The following is a 13,682-nucleotide window of genomic DNA, read 5'->3' on the forward strand; positions in this document are numbered from 1 at the left end:
TCATTTCTCTAGACTGAATCTTTCTTTACAACGTGAGACACGCCCACTTCTGGCAGCCCTGCAATCGCTGCCCCTGGCCTGCAGGCTCGCGGAAGCCAGGCATTCTCAATTCCTGCTCCAAGAGGGGTGGGGCCGCCAACTAGCACCGAGGCCGAGAACGGCCCCGACCTGACCTTGGGCGAGGCCTCGCAACTGCCCAGTTGCAAAACAGACAAATCACAGCGCCTCCTTCCCGTGCGCCGCGTGAGGAGCTCGGGCTGCGGCTCCGCTCCGGCGGGGCTGCCCCTCCCCCGCCGTCCCCGGGGAGGGCTGCGTCTCTGAGCCCAGGCGCACAGCCGGGGGTCTCCGCGCGCACCGGCCGGGACCGCCTTTGTCCCGCGGGCCAATGGGTAGCCTGCTTGACTAAATAAGGCGAGGAGCGCGGCCGGGCGCCCCGTCCGTTACGTCCGCCCCCCGTGACTCAGGGCGGCCACTGGCCTCCCGGCGGCGGGCGGAGCGCGGGTCGAAACCGCCAAATAGGGCCGCGCGCCGCCCGCCGCCCCTGCCCCCACCGCACACCTGAGCCGCACCTTGGTCCCGCCGCGGGACGGGGCGCCCCCGCCGGCGTCAGAGGGAACCCGGCCTTAGATGGCCGTTCCGTGCTCGCAGCGCCTTCTGCACACACGCAGACAAAGGCGTCTTAGAGAAAGCCGGGGTTTGAGGGCCAGGCCCCCCGGCGGTACAGCTTGGGTAGCCATGGGCGTGTGCGATGGTCACTAGGTGAGCGCGCTTACCGAAACCTTCCACTTTCCCCACGTCTCTCACTTCCTGGGACCCACCCATCCCCACCCGCAAGCGGAGGTCCCCCGCTGTTAGCTCCTGAGGTTCAGCCCCGCGTCCCCCGCGTGGGTGGTACACACATTGACAACCACCTCTGTACAACAAGGGTCCTCGCAGGCCCAGCGCCCGCCCTTCTGGGCCTGATGTCGTCCAAGGTGACTGAGTGTCGGCACGGGTTTGTGGCCGGCAGGTAAGCAGGGAGACCTGCTCGGTCCTCCCGAGTCTCGTGTTCACGTCTCAGATGGGGAGTTGACCTTGCAGGACTGGGCGCGCACAGAGAGCGCCTGTGTGGGGGCTGGGGGGAGTGGCACACACACACCCACCCAACCTGCTCGAATCAAGCTCTGTGCCCTTGGAGTCCCTCACCTCGCTGCCACCCCTCCGCTTAATCCCACACTCAACAACCCCAGAAGCTTGCAAGTGTACCCGGTTAGCTACCGTGCCAGCTTTCCCTCCAGGCATCCATCAAGGCGAGCACGGGAAGGGAGGGCCACGACCCTGCTAAAGGTGACAAGTTTCTCAGAACTGGTTCACGGGGATGGCAGCGATGCTCGCCCCCCACGCCTGTCCGGAGGGGACTAAGGCCTAGGCATTCTGTACCCAAAACCAGTTTTACCCGGACTTCATAATCAATGGAGAGGAGTCTCGCCAGATGACCCATACGGGGGGGGGGGGGGCGCCCGGCGCTAGACCATCCTGAAAGTCAGACTTTCCCTGCCTCGGTTTCCCTACAGTGTCCCCCTAGGAGACCAGCATAACACAATGCCCACTCCAAACACCGCCTCCAATGATGATACCCAACCCCGTGACGACCCCGTCTCCAGTGAAGGGGTCTACGCGGGCTTGGCTGTAGTGGAAGAACGGGTGACCCCCCGACCACGTGACTGCGATGGGATGCCCGTTCCCCCCGGGACCCTGCCAGCTCGTCTCCAGCCTGGCACGGGCTGCGACGCCCCAGCTTCACACGGAGCCCGTAGGGGAAGCGTGCGGGGCGCAGAATTCACAGAGGGGCGGGGGCCACGGGACTCACCCCAGATCGGGGCGCCGCCCGCCCCGGCCGGGCTTGGCAGTTTCGGGGCGCAGCGCGGGGCCTCCCTGCCGCGCGGCAGTCCCGGGGTAGGGCACGGCCGATGGCACCCACGCCACTCGCCGAGACCCCCACGAGCGAGAGCCAGGCCTCCCCGGGGTCGCGAGCGCGCGGGGGCGGCGCGGGCGGGGCCGTTGGCGGCGGCGCGGGTTAGGGGCGGGCGGGCCCGGGTCCCACGTGTCCCTGGCGGGCGGGCCAATGGGCGCCCGGCTTTTGGAAAGATCGCCATATATGGACATGTTCTGGGGCCGCGCGCGCCTCCGCCCGCGCGCGCGGCCCGCTCCCGCTTAAATAGCGGCGGGGGAGGCCGCGGTCGGTCTCACACTCCGCCGCCGGCTTACACCGCGCTTCTTTCCGCTGCTCCGTCGCCCGTCCTTCGCCGGTAAGCGGCCCGCCGGCCTCGCTCCCCGGGCCTGGCCCAGTGATCCACTGTGGCTGGTTCTTCTCCTCGCTCGCCCTGCCGCACCGCCGCGGAGCCCAGGGCGCCTGGCGGTGGTCTGGGGTCTGCAGCCGCGGCTCGGGATCGGCTGGGGGCAGGGCGGGGCCCGGCGCAGTGCGCAGCCCCTCCGCGCCGCGGCGGAACGGGGGCCGCCGGTTGCCGACGGTTACGCGGCCCCTGGAGCCGCCCTGGGGACGCGGGTTGGGGAGCTGCGCTTGTCCGGGGTGGCTGGGCGCTGGCGGAGGGCTGTCTCTTGAGTCGGGTGAGGGCTGCGCTGATTCCGCGGCTTCCTTGCACAGATCGCAATGGAAGAAGAAATTGCCGCCCTCGTCATTGACAATGGCTCCGGCATGTGCAAAGCTGGCTTTGCTGGCGACGATGCACCCAGGGCCGTGTTCCCTTCCATCGTCGGGCGTCCCCGACACCAGGTTAGTGGAGAGAAATGGACTTCCTTGTGTTCTCTCTGGGTCCCGGGTGCGCGGTGTGGGTGGGGCGAAATCTGACCGGCCTTTTCTCTTTCAGGGTGTCATGGTGGGCATGGGCCAGAAAGACTCCTACGTGGGTGACGAGGCCCAGAGCAAGAGGGGTATCCTGACCCTGAAGTATCCTATCGAGCATGGCATTGTCACCAACTGGGACGACATGGAGAAGATCTGGCACCACACCTTCTACAATGAGCTGCGTGTGGCCCCTGAGGAGCACCCGGTGCTTCTGACCGAGGCCCCCCTGAACCCCAAAGCTAACAGAGAGAAGATGACGCAGGTATGCTTGAGCCCGGGCCTCGCCTACCCGAGTGTGACGAGTCATTTTCTGTTCTGCCTCATTTCTTGACATTCAAGCGTTTCTTTGGTGTTTCCAGGGTTCTGTTCCTCCTCTCCTGGCATTTCCTCCCTGAAGCCTCCAGGTTTCTGTTTGTGTTTCTGCTTGTGTTCTGCTCTTTTTTTTCTTCACACATCACATTTGTGGCATGCAGCATGTAGGGTGTGGGTGTGGGTGGTTCTGGGTCCTTGCTACTTACTCACTGAGGTGTTCTTTGTCTTTCTGCAGATAATGTTTGAAACCTTCAATACCCCAGCCATGTACGTGGCCATTCAGGCGGTGCTGTCCTTGTATGCATCTGGGCGCACCACTGGCATTGTCATGGACTCTGGTGACGGGGTCACACACACAGTGCCCATCTATGAGGGCTACGCCCTTCCCCACGCCATCTTGCGTCTGGACCTGGCTGGCCGGGACCTGACAGACTACCTCATGAAGATCCTGACTGAACGGGGCTACAGCTTTACCACCACTGCTGAGAGGGAAATTGTTCGTGACATAAAGGAGAAGCTGTGCTATGTTGCCCTGGATTTTGAGCAGGAAATGGCTACTGCTGCATCATCTTCCTCTTTGGAGAAGAGTTACGAGTTGCCTGATGGGCAGGTGATCACCATTGGCAATGAGCGGTTCCGGTGCCCGGAGGCTCTCTTCCAGCCATCCTTCTTGGGTAGGTGTCCAGAATGATTGAGGAACCCAGGGGCTCTTACCTCAGAAGGGATGGGACACAGAACACAGTGGCTAAATGAGATCTGTCCCCTAGGCATGGAGTCCTGTGGCATCCATGAAACCACCTTCAACTCCATCATGAAGTGTGACGTGGACATCCGTAAAGACCTGTATGCCAATACAGTGCTGTCTGGCGGTACCACCATGTATCCAGGCATTGCTGACAGGATGCAGAAGGAGATCACAGCCCTAGCACCCAGCACAATGAAGATTAAGGTGAGTGGCTGCCACCCCAGCCTGCAGCAGGCTTAGGACCTGTGGTTGGGAAGTGGGACCCTCAGAAAGGACATGAGAGCTCATGCAGTGTTTTTCGTCTGCAGATCATTGCTCCCCCTGAGCGCAAGTACTCGGTCTGGATCGGCGGCTCCATCCTGGCCTCACTGTCCACCTTCCAGCAGATGTGGATCAGCAAGCAGGAGTATGACGAGTCGGGCCCCTCCATTGTCCACCGCAAATGCTTCTAGATGGACTGAGCAGGTGCCAGGCATCTGCTGCATGAGCTGATTCTGAAGTATCGATTTGCCCTGGCAAATGTACACACCTCATGCTAGCCTCATGAAACTGGAATAAGCCTTTGAAAAGAAATTTGTCCTTGAAGCTTGTATCTGATATCAGCACTGGATCGTAGAACTTGTTGCTGATTTTTGACCTTGTATTCAAGTTAACTGTTCCCTTGGTATATGTTTAATACCCTGTGCATATCTTGATTTAGTCCTTAGTTCATGTGGCTCGGTCACTCGGTGGCTGGCTGGGGAGAGCACGCTGTGGAGAGAAATCCCCAGCCTGGTGGATCTGTGAGCACCAGGTAGTGATCTGTGCAGGGTATTAACCGACAGCAGACTTCCAGGATTTCCCGAGGCTGGCAAGGGTTCCTGAACCAGTTACCACCCTTTCTTGCCAGTCTAACAGGGTGGGAAAGTCCGAGCCTTAGGACCCAGTTTCCGTTCTGGTTTTTTCCCTCCTGACCGTCATGGGTTGTTACTTGCCTTGAGTTGGGAACGTTTGCATCGACACCTGTAAATGTATTCATCCTTTTAATTTATGTAAGGTTTTTTGTACTCAATTCTTTAAGAAATGACAAATTTTGGTTTTCTACTGTTCAGTGAGAACATTAGGCCCCAGCAACACGTCATTGTGTAAAGAAAAATAAAAGTGCTGCAGTAACTGACCGTTGTCTTCCTGTTTGGGCAGGGCTGCAGAGCAGGGTGGTATTGGGAAATTAAAAGTTGTCTGGTTGCCTAGCAGCGGAATGGCTTCCACTGGTGAGGAAGCCTGGGGACTGTGGGTGTTAGCAGACTGTACCCCCAACTTAAAACCAGCCATACTTGGAGCAGGTTGTCCTTTGAATCCATCACTGCTGCCTGTCACATTCTCCACCGGGAAGTTTCTCATGGTGAGGAATTAGGTCAGATGTTAACATGCAAATCCTTAATGAAAGGCCTTCTTGTACAGAGGCCTGCAGAACCAGCTAGTGTACATTGTTGGCAGTTTCTCAGTTAACCAAGTCAAGGAATCAACTCTTCCTTTCCAGATGAGGAAAATTGCTCAAGTAAAGAATGTAGCTATGGTATCCCTGATAATGGCCAAAAGATGTAACCTAGAACAATTGGAGAGGGGCCTTTTTTTGTTTTTTTCAAGACAGGGTTTCTCTGTGTAGCCCTGGCTGTCCTGGAACTCACTCTGTAGACCAGGCTGGCCTCGAACTCAGAAATCCGCCTGCCTCTGCCTCCCAAGTGCTGGGATTAAAGGCGTGCGCCACCACCACCCGGCCTGGAGAGGGGCCTTTAAATGGCCATGAAACATTCAGCCATAAAGGAATGAAACTCCATCTGGAAGGACTGGTTATCCAGAGATGATGCTGTTGGTACATGGTGCAGGGTGAGGGCAATGGTAGTGACTGCTTCCTGTGAACAGTGGGGTGACCAGGCTCCGGAGTCAGGGCTAGACACACATTTCAATACGTGTTGGATAGGAGTGTTTGCCAGGCCCTAGGCAGAGTTCCCCAGAACCACACAGACATTCCTGTTAGCAGCTCAAGTGGAGGTGACAGGCTCAGGAGTTCAAAGGCCATTTTTATATATACAGTGAGTTCAGGCCTTCCTGAGATCCTGTATTAAAAAAAAAAAAAAGTGTTGCGGGGGGGGTTGTTGGGACTGGAGAGTGGTTAAGAGCAAGTAGTGCTCTTTTAGAGGACCTAGTTCCCAGTACCTGTAACTCTAGTTCCAGAGGACCCCATGCCCTTTCCTGGCCTTGGGGCTCTTGCAAGAACCAGTGCACATAAATTCACCTAGGCAAACACACATCAACAAAATTATTTTAAAACATTTAAAGAACTGGGTGTAATTGTACTTGGGAGGCAGGGGCAGGTGGATCTTTGGATTTGAGGCCAGAGTAAATTCCAGGCCAGCTAGGCTACATAGTGAGACTGTCAAAGAAAACAAAAACAAAATAAGCCAGGCAGTGGCCACACACCTTTAATCCCAGCTCTCTGGGGGCAGAGGGAAGTGGATCTCTGAGTTGGAGATCAGGCCCTGGTCAACAGAGTGAGTTCCAGGACAGCCAGGGCTACACGGAGAAACCTGTCCTGGAAATAAATACATTTTTAAACATTTTAAAAATATACCATTACAGACAAAAGGGTCTAGACATAGTTAAGTAGCAACTTGAAGAGATACTGAGGCCCCAGACCCTAAGACTTGCACCTTCAACACCAACCCTGGCTCACACTCTGTTGCTTCTGGGACCCCAGCTTGGCTAAAGGTCCCTGGCTCGCACCTTGGATCATCTGCCTGATAGTGGTGTACTGAGTGGCTAGGTCAGCTCAGGCTGCCAGAATGTCTGGGATATTCCTCAGGGCACCTGAGGAGGAAGGCAGGGCAAAGTATAGTATAGACAGATAGACAGAGAGACCGACAGACAGGCAGACAAGATAATACTGGATGGACTGGAACCTCTGAAGTGGACTCTATATCCAAAATCCAGAAAATGAACTTCATCCGACCTTTTTCAGGAGCGCTGGCTTCGGCGGTGCCCCTGCTCCACACAGCCCGCCCTCACTGCCTGCTGGTTTCTGATGTAGATCTTTCATGCCAGCTGAAAGACTAGCTGAAAGTCTTGTGTTGATCATCCAGTCTGTGTCCTGAGAGTCATAGAGACCCAGGTCAGCTGTCACCATCACACCTGGCACAAAGCCAGCCTTGAGTGCGTTTGTAAGATGGCAGACAGGACATGGTCACATCAAGGCATTTTAAAAATCTTATTTAGTTTTATTTTGCAAAAGCAATCTACTAGCTCAGCAAAGATCGTTAAGTGCTCCTTAAAGAGGTGATCAGCCCTAGACTTGGTGGGATACGGTGACCCTGAAAGAACTACATTTTAACCCTTCACCAATCTCAATGCACTAGTGCTCAATCCACCCCGTGGTCAAGCCTGTTCTGTTCTTCACCTCCTCTTCCTCCTCCTCCCCCTCCTCCTCCTCCTCCTCCTCCTCCTCTTCCTCCTCCTCTCCCCCTCTCTGTATGTATGTATGTATGTATGTATGTATGTATGTATGTACGTATGTATGTATTTACATTTTGCTATTTGTTTGTTTTCGAGTCAGGGTTTCTCTGTGTAGCCCTGGCAGTCCCAGAACTAACTTTGTAGAGATTGGTCTCAAACTCAGAGATCTGCCCGCCTGTGTCTCCCTAGTGCTGGGGGTAAAGACGTGTGCCATTACTGCCCAACAGAAAAACTAGGTTCATATTGGTCCGAACAAAGTGATAGGAAAAATGTCCGAGACAAGGGGAGAAATTTGAGCTGTGGGTGATTATTTTGCTGTTTGTTTCTTGGGACAGGATCTCACTGCAGCCCAGCTGACCTCAAACTTAACTGTCCTGAGTGTGTAGCCCAAGCTGGGCTTGAACTGGGTCCTCTTGCTTTGGCTCCTCTGGGAGTAAAGGCTGCCCTACCAGGCCAGTCTGTTTCATGGTGTACGAGGGATACATTCAGAAGTCAGAGGCTGATGATTCTTCATCCCTCTATACTTTTTTTAAAAAAAAAGATTTATTTATTTTATGTGTGTAGCCGGGTGGTGGTGGCGCACACCTTTAATCCTAGCACTTGGGAGGCAGAGGCAGGCGGATTTCTGAGTTCGAGACCAGCCTGGTCTACAGAGTGAGTTCCAGGACAGCCAGGACTACACAGAGAAACCCTGTCTTGAAAAAACAAAAACCAAAAAATATTTTATGTGTGTGAGCACACTGTCACTATCTTCAGACACACCAGAAGAAGGCATTAGATCCCATTACAGATGTTTGTGAGTCACCATGTGGTTACTGGGAATTGAACTCAGGACCTCTAGATGAGCAGTCAGAGGCTCTTAACCACTGAGCCACCTCTCCAACCCTCTACCCCTTATTTTTATTTATTAACTCTGAGGCAGGATTCTTATTGAGCTTGCAGCTCCTCAATTCCAATTCAGCTGGACCGATTGGGCAGGCAAGCCCTGTGTCCCATGTGGGTTCTGGGTTCAGTTCTTGGTCTGTAGGGCACCTTACTCACTGTGCCACCTTCTCAATTTCCAGCTGCTTATTTCTCAGGTAGATCTGTCCACCTGTCTGTCCTTCCTTCCTTCCTTGAGCCAGATTTGAAACAAGGTTTATTACATACTGGCCAGGTCAATATTCAGGATTCCCAGAGTGTAATAGAGATAGGCTCTTTCTATGTAGCCCAGACTGGCCTTGGCTTTGCAGTCCTCCTACCTCAAACCTCCTGAGTATCTGGGATTATGGGACGGTGCCAGCAGGCTTAGTTGTCTGTTTTGTATTAAATAAAATACATACACTGGCAATAAATCATTAAAATAAAAGAAATTAAGAAGTTCTAATTTGGGGCTGGAGAGATGGCTCACTGGTTATGAGCACTGGCTGCTCTTTTTTTTGTTTTGTTTTGTTTTGTTTTGTTTTGTTGTTGTTTTTGTTTGTTTTTTTGAGACAGGGTTTCTCTGTGGAGCCCTGGCTGTCCTGGAACTCACTCTGTAGACGAGGCTAGCCTCGAACTCTCGAACTCAGAAATCTACCTGCCTCTGCCTCCCAAGTGCTGGGATTAAAGGCGTGGGCCACTACCACCCGGGACTGGCTGCTCTTCTAGAGGACCTGGGTTCAGTTCCCAGCACCCACATGGCAATTCACAACTGTCTGCAACTCCAGTTTCTGGGCATCACACCAATGGACATAAAATACAATTAAATAAATTATAAAAAGAAGAAGTTACAGTTTGAGTGAATGAATGAGAGTTTGGGGCCACTGATTGTACAGTGAGCAGCAGAGCCTCCTGACTGACCCATGGGTGAGGCCCGTGCCAGCAGCAGCCCTGGGAGCAGGGTAGGACACCAGAGTGGGCAGAAGATGAGGTCTTGGGTGAATGTGTTTATGACACGAGCACAGCCATGTCTAGGATTCCAGTGCCTCAGACTCATGGAAATGCCACCGCCTTCCCCAGCTGGGGCTCGGAGGGATGTCAAAGCCCACCCTATCCTTACAGATTTTATGAATGATCATCCAGTGTGTGCAGAAATGATCGATCCCAGCTTCCTCCTCCCAGGTGACTGAAACTCTAGACTGTTCCCCTGCAGACGTCCTTAGCTAACCCACCTCTCCTCTTTCAGTTCTGTATCGTCTCCTGGATTCAGATGCGTAGCGTAATCCCACCGACATTCCAGGGCCGTGCTGCGTCTTCACCAGAGTGGGTCTGCCCGATCCCAGTTTTCCTGTACACGTGTGCGCGTGCGCGTGTGTGCGTGAGTCCTCGTGTGTGTGTGTGTGTGTGTGTGTGTGTGTGTGCGTGTGTGTTTATGTATCTATCTTTTCTCCATCGTCCTTCATCACCTCAGTGGAGTTAACCCCAAAGCCATGTGGGTGGTGTCCTGCATAACCAGAGTGCTTCCTTTTCCGCACTCTGGTGCTGAAACACTCTTGGGTCTACAGGATTTCAAATAACTCAGGCTGGCTTCTGACTTGAACTTGCTATGGAAGTAAGAATGACCTTGACCCTCCTGACTCAGCTTTCCAAGTGCAGATTCTTTTTTTTTTGGGGGGGGGAGTTTGGAGACAGGGTTTCTCTGTGTAGCCCTGGCTGTCCTGGAACTCACTCTGTAGACCAGGCTGGCCTCGAACTCAGAAATCCGCCTGCCTCTGCCTCCCAAGTGCTGGGACTAAAGGCGTGCGCCACCACTGCCCGGTTCCAAGTGCAGGTTCATAAGGGTGCCTACAATGCTCAGCTAAGATATATATGTGAATGGGAGAGGGGGAGGGGGAGGGGAGGGAAAAGGGGAAGGGAGATAGACGGGAGATAGACAGTGAGAGCAAAAGGAAGAGAAAGAGAGAGTCGAGAGAGAGGAGAGAGAGTGAATGAGAGAGAGAGAGAGAGAGAGAGAGAGAGAGAGAGAGAGAGAGAGAGAACATACAAATGCATGTTATGTGTCTTCTACCTTGTTTGACAGGGTCTCTTTGTTGCTGGCCTTTGCATATGCTTCTGGGGCTTCTCCTGTCCTGCCTTCGGAGCCTGTATAGACTCACAGTGCTGCATATGGCTGCAGAGGGTTCTGGAAATCCAAACTCAGGTCTTCAAGTTTGTGCAGTGAGCACTTTATCCACAGAGCCATATCCTCAGCCAAAACTTTAAAACTAATTCTTGTTATGAGTATGTGTGTATACTTGTTCGAGTTTGAGTTTGTGTGCTCCACACGCGTGCCTGCCAGAGCCTGCGTAAGACAGAAGAGGGCAGCGGGTTTCCCAGAATTGGAGTTCAAGACTGTTGTGAACCTCTACGTGAGTGCTTTTAAAATTCTGGTAAATGACCATAACAAAATTGGATTTTTTTTTAAGATTTATTTATTTATTTTATATATGTGAGTATACTGTAGCTGTCTTCAGACACACCAGAAGAGGGCATCAGATCCCATTACAGATAGTTGTGAGCCACCACGTGGTTGCTGGGAATTGAACTCAGGACCTCTGGAAGAGCAGTCTGTGCTCCTAACCACTGAGCCATCTCTCCAGCTCTCTTTTAATCTTTTTTCCCCCACCAATATTGGTATTGACCCCATGATCTCTATCACGCTAGGAAAGTGCTATACCCCTGAGCTACCGTCTTTGATTTCTTTGATTTTTGAGATAGGGTTTCACAGTTTAGCCTAGGCTGGCCTTGCCTTAGAAGAGTTTTGCCTTAGCCACCATGTGGCTAGAATTGTAGGTCTGAATCAGCCCAGGCTCTCTTTGTGCTCTCCTCTCTCTCTCTTCCTCTCTCTTTTAACCATTTTTAAGGTAGGTGTGGTGGTCACACCTGTCACACCTGTGCTGTGGAGAGGCTAAAACAAGAGAATTGCTTTGAGTTCAAGGCTAAAGAGCAAAATTCTGTCTCAAAACAATTACCAGGGCTGGAAAGATGCCTCAGTGGTTAAGAACATTGGCTGCTGTTGCAGAGAACCTGGGTATGGGTCTTCTTCTTCTTCTTCTTCTTCTTCTTCTTCTTCTTCTTCTTCTTCTTCTCCCTCTTCTTCTTCTTTTTTTCAGACAGGGTTTCTCTGTGTAGCCCTGGGTGTCCTGGAACTCATTCTGTAGACCAGGCTGGCCTCAAACTCAGAAATCCGCCTGCCTCCCAAGTGCTGGTTTAAAGGCGTGCGCCACGACCACCCGGCCCTGGGTTTGGTTCTTAAAATCCACGTAGCTGCTCACAATTTTCTATAACTTCAGTTCAAGGTGATCTGATATCAACAGAGGACACATGCAGTGTGTACACATACATACATATAAAATGAAAATAAGTAAGTTTAGTTTGTTGTTTTGTTTTAGACGTGGTCTCTCTCTATAGCCCTGGATACCCTGGAATTCACTATGTAGGCCTTGGTGGCCTCAGAGTCAGACATTCACCTGCCTCTGCCTACAAGTGTTGTGATTAAAGGCGTGCGCCACTACAACTAGCATGCCCCATGATAAATAAATCTTAAAACAGCCGAATAACAAAGCGCTGTGCAGTTACATCAAGGCCTGGCTTGTTCATTTTTTTCATTATTAAATTTATGAAACATTTATGTAGGTGGGAGAGATGATCTTGCAGAGAGCCTAAGTTCATTTCCCAGCACCCACATGGCAGTTCACAACTGGCTGTAGCGCAATTCTAGGGGATTTGACACCCTCTTCTGACTTTCTGAGGCTCCTACACCTGTATGGTACACACACATTCAAGCACATACACATAAAATAATTAAGTAAATATATTTTTAAATTTTGTGTGTGTTTTCTTTTATGTATGCACATGTATACTGGTATCTACAGAGGCCAGAAGAGGACATCAGATTCCCTGGGCTTATGGGAGTTTTTAAATCACCATGCAGGTGCCGGAAATCAAACTCAGATACTCCTTTTGTTTATGTGTGTGTACATATATGTGTGTGTCTGCATACACACACATACACACAGACATACCAGAAAACGGCATCTGATCCCATTACATGTGGTTGTGAGCCTCCATGTAGGTGCTGGGAATTGAACTCAGGACCTCTGGAAGAGCAGTCTGTGCTCTTAACCTCTGAGCCATCTCTCCAGCCCCAGATACTCGGGTTTTATTTAAATCATCATTTTAGATTTATTTATTTTAATATTTTGCTTGTTTGTATTTCTGTGCCTGTTGTGTGCCTGGTGCCTACAGAGGTCAGAAGAGAGCATTAGATCTCACGGAACTGGGATTATAAATGGTTGTGAACTACCATGTGGGTGTGTGGAATCCAACCCAAGTCCTTCGTAAGATCAACAAGCGTTCTTAACTGAGCCAACTCTCTAGCCCTAGGGCTGCTATTTATTCCTACTAAAGCATAAAGAGCTTCCACTGTGTTTAGGGCCCATTGCTCAGTAGATGGGTACTGGTGCTCCCTCCTGGGTGCTCCCTTCTGGGTGCTCCCTCCTAGCTTCCATGCTGATGCTAATGGGCCAAGGCCTCACGCGCTCACTTCTCCTGTGTCCTGTGACTCTAGAAGTGGCCACCCTCGAAGGTCTGCAGCAAACCCTGACTGATGGATTCTCCCCAGGCCTCCCAGGAAATACCTGACATTACTCTATAGAAACCAGAAACCCAGCCCAGGGAGCACCTCAGAACTCAGGCAGTAGAACCAACCCCAAGAGAGGTCAGGGCCACCTGTGTTCCATGGAGGATGGATGAATGGTGTGGAGGGTTCTAGTGCTCCCAGGGTGTGGAAGGGCAGTTCAGGATTCCCTGGTGCTTGGATGCCATGGTTCAGAGAAGTCTCCCCCAAAGGCCTTGGGTGTCCTGGATGGATGCTGGGTCCTCCCAGCTGACAGAAGCAGGAGATCTAGCTTAGAGCATCTCTGTGTGTATTTACCCTGTGTATCTGCACACATACCAGTGTTTCCCTGTGTGCCGCTCTGCTACGCAAGCCCTCCCTCCCTGTCCTCTTGTTACTCCATCCCCAGGCTCTGACAGGAAGTTCTAAACGCAGGTGTAGTGGACACAGTATGGGTCAAACTTGTGAATAATTTTACTGCCAGAGTGAACGTCTCTGCAGCTTCCTTTGCTGTTACAGATTCCAGTAATTTTCAGCTTCTGAGGTCACTTCCCCTTCAGTGAGGTCAGTCCTCCCTTTCAGCAAAGACGTGAGTGCATTTCCTGATGCAGCCAGATTCTCCTGTTACTGTCTGAATTCCATCCTGGGATCCTGTCTCTTCTAAAAATTCATACTGTCGGTCTGTTCTCTCTGTTTCTCTGTTTCTCTGTTTCTCTGTTTCTCTGTTTCTCTGT

At 52.3% G+C, this 13,682-nt stretch overlaps 1 protein-coding gene across 1 annotated transcript; it reads left to right on the forward strand.

Moving 5' to 3' along the window:
- The first annotated feature begins 2,227 nt into the window (after positions 1–2,227).
- Actg1 (actin gamma 1) lies at positions 2,228–5,058 on the forward strand. The gene is made up of 6 exons (XM_028787980.1): positions 2,228–2,288; positions 2,645–2,773; positions 2,868–3,107; positions 3,393–3,831; positions 3,925–4,106; positions 4,211–5,058. Exons 2-6 carry the CDS (start codon positions 2,651–2,653, stop codon positions 4,352–4,354), a joined length of 1,128 nt encoding a protein of 375 aa, XP_028643813.1. The 5' UTR covers positions 2,228–2,288; positions 2,645–2,650; the 3' UTR covers positions 4,355–5,058.
- Positions 5,059–13,682: the final 8,624 nt, after the last annotated feature.

The sequence above is a fragment of the Grammomys surdaster genome, unplaced genomic scaffold (genome assembly GCF_004785775.1).
Source record: "Grammomys surdaster isolate TR1022 unplaced genomic scaffold, NIH_TR_1.0 125688, whole genome shotgun sequence".
Classification (NCBI taxonomy): domain Eukaryota; kingdom Metazoa; phylum Chordata; class Mammalia; order Rodentia; family Muridae; genus Grammomys; species Grammomys surdaster.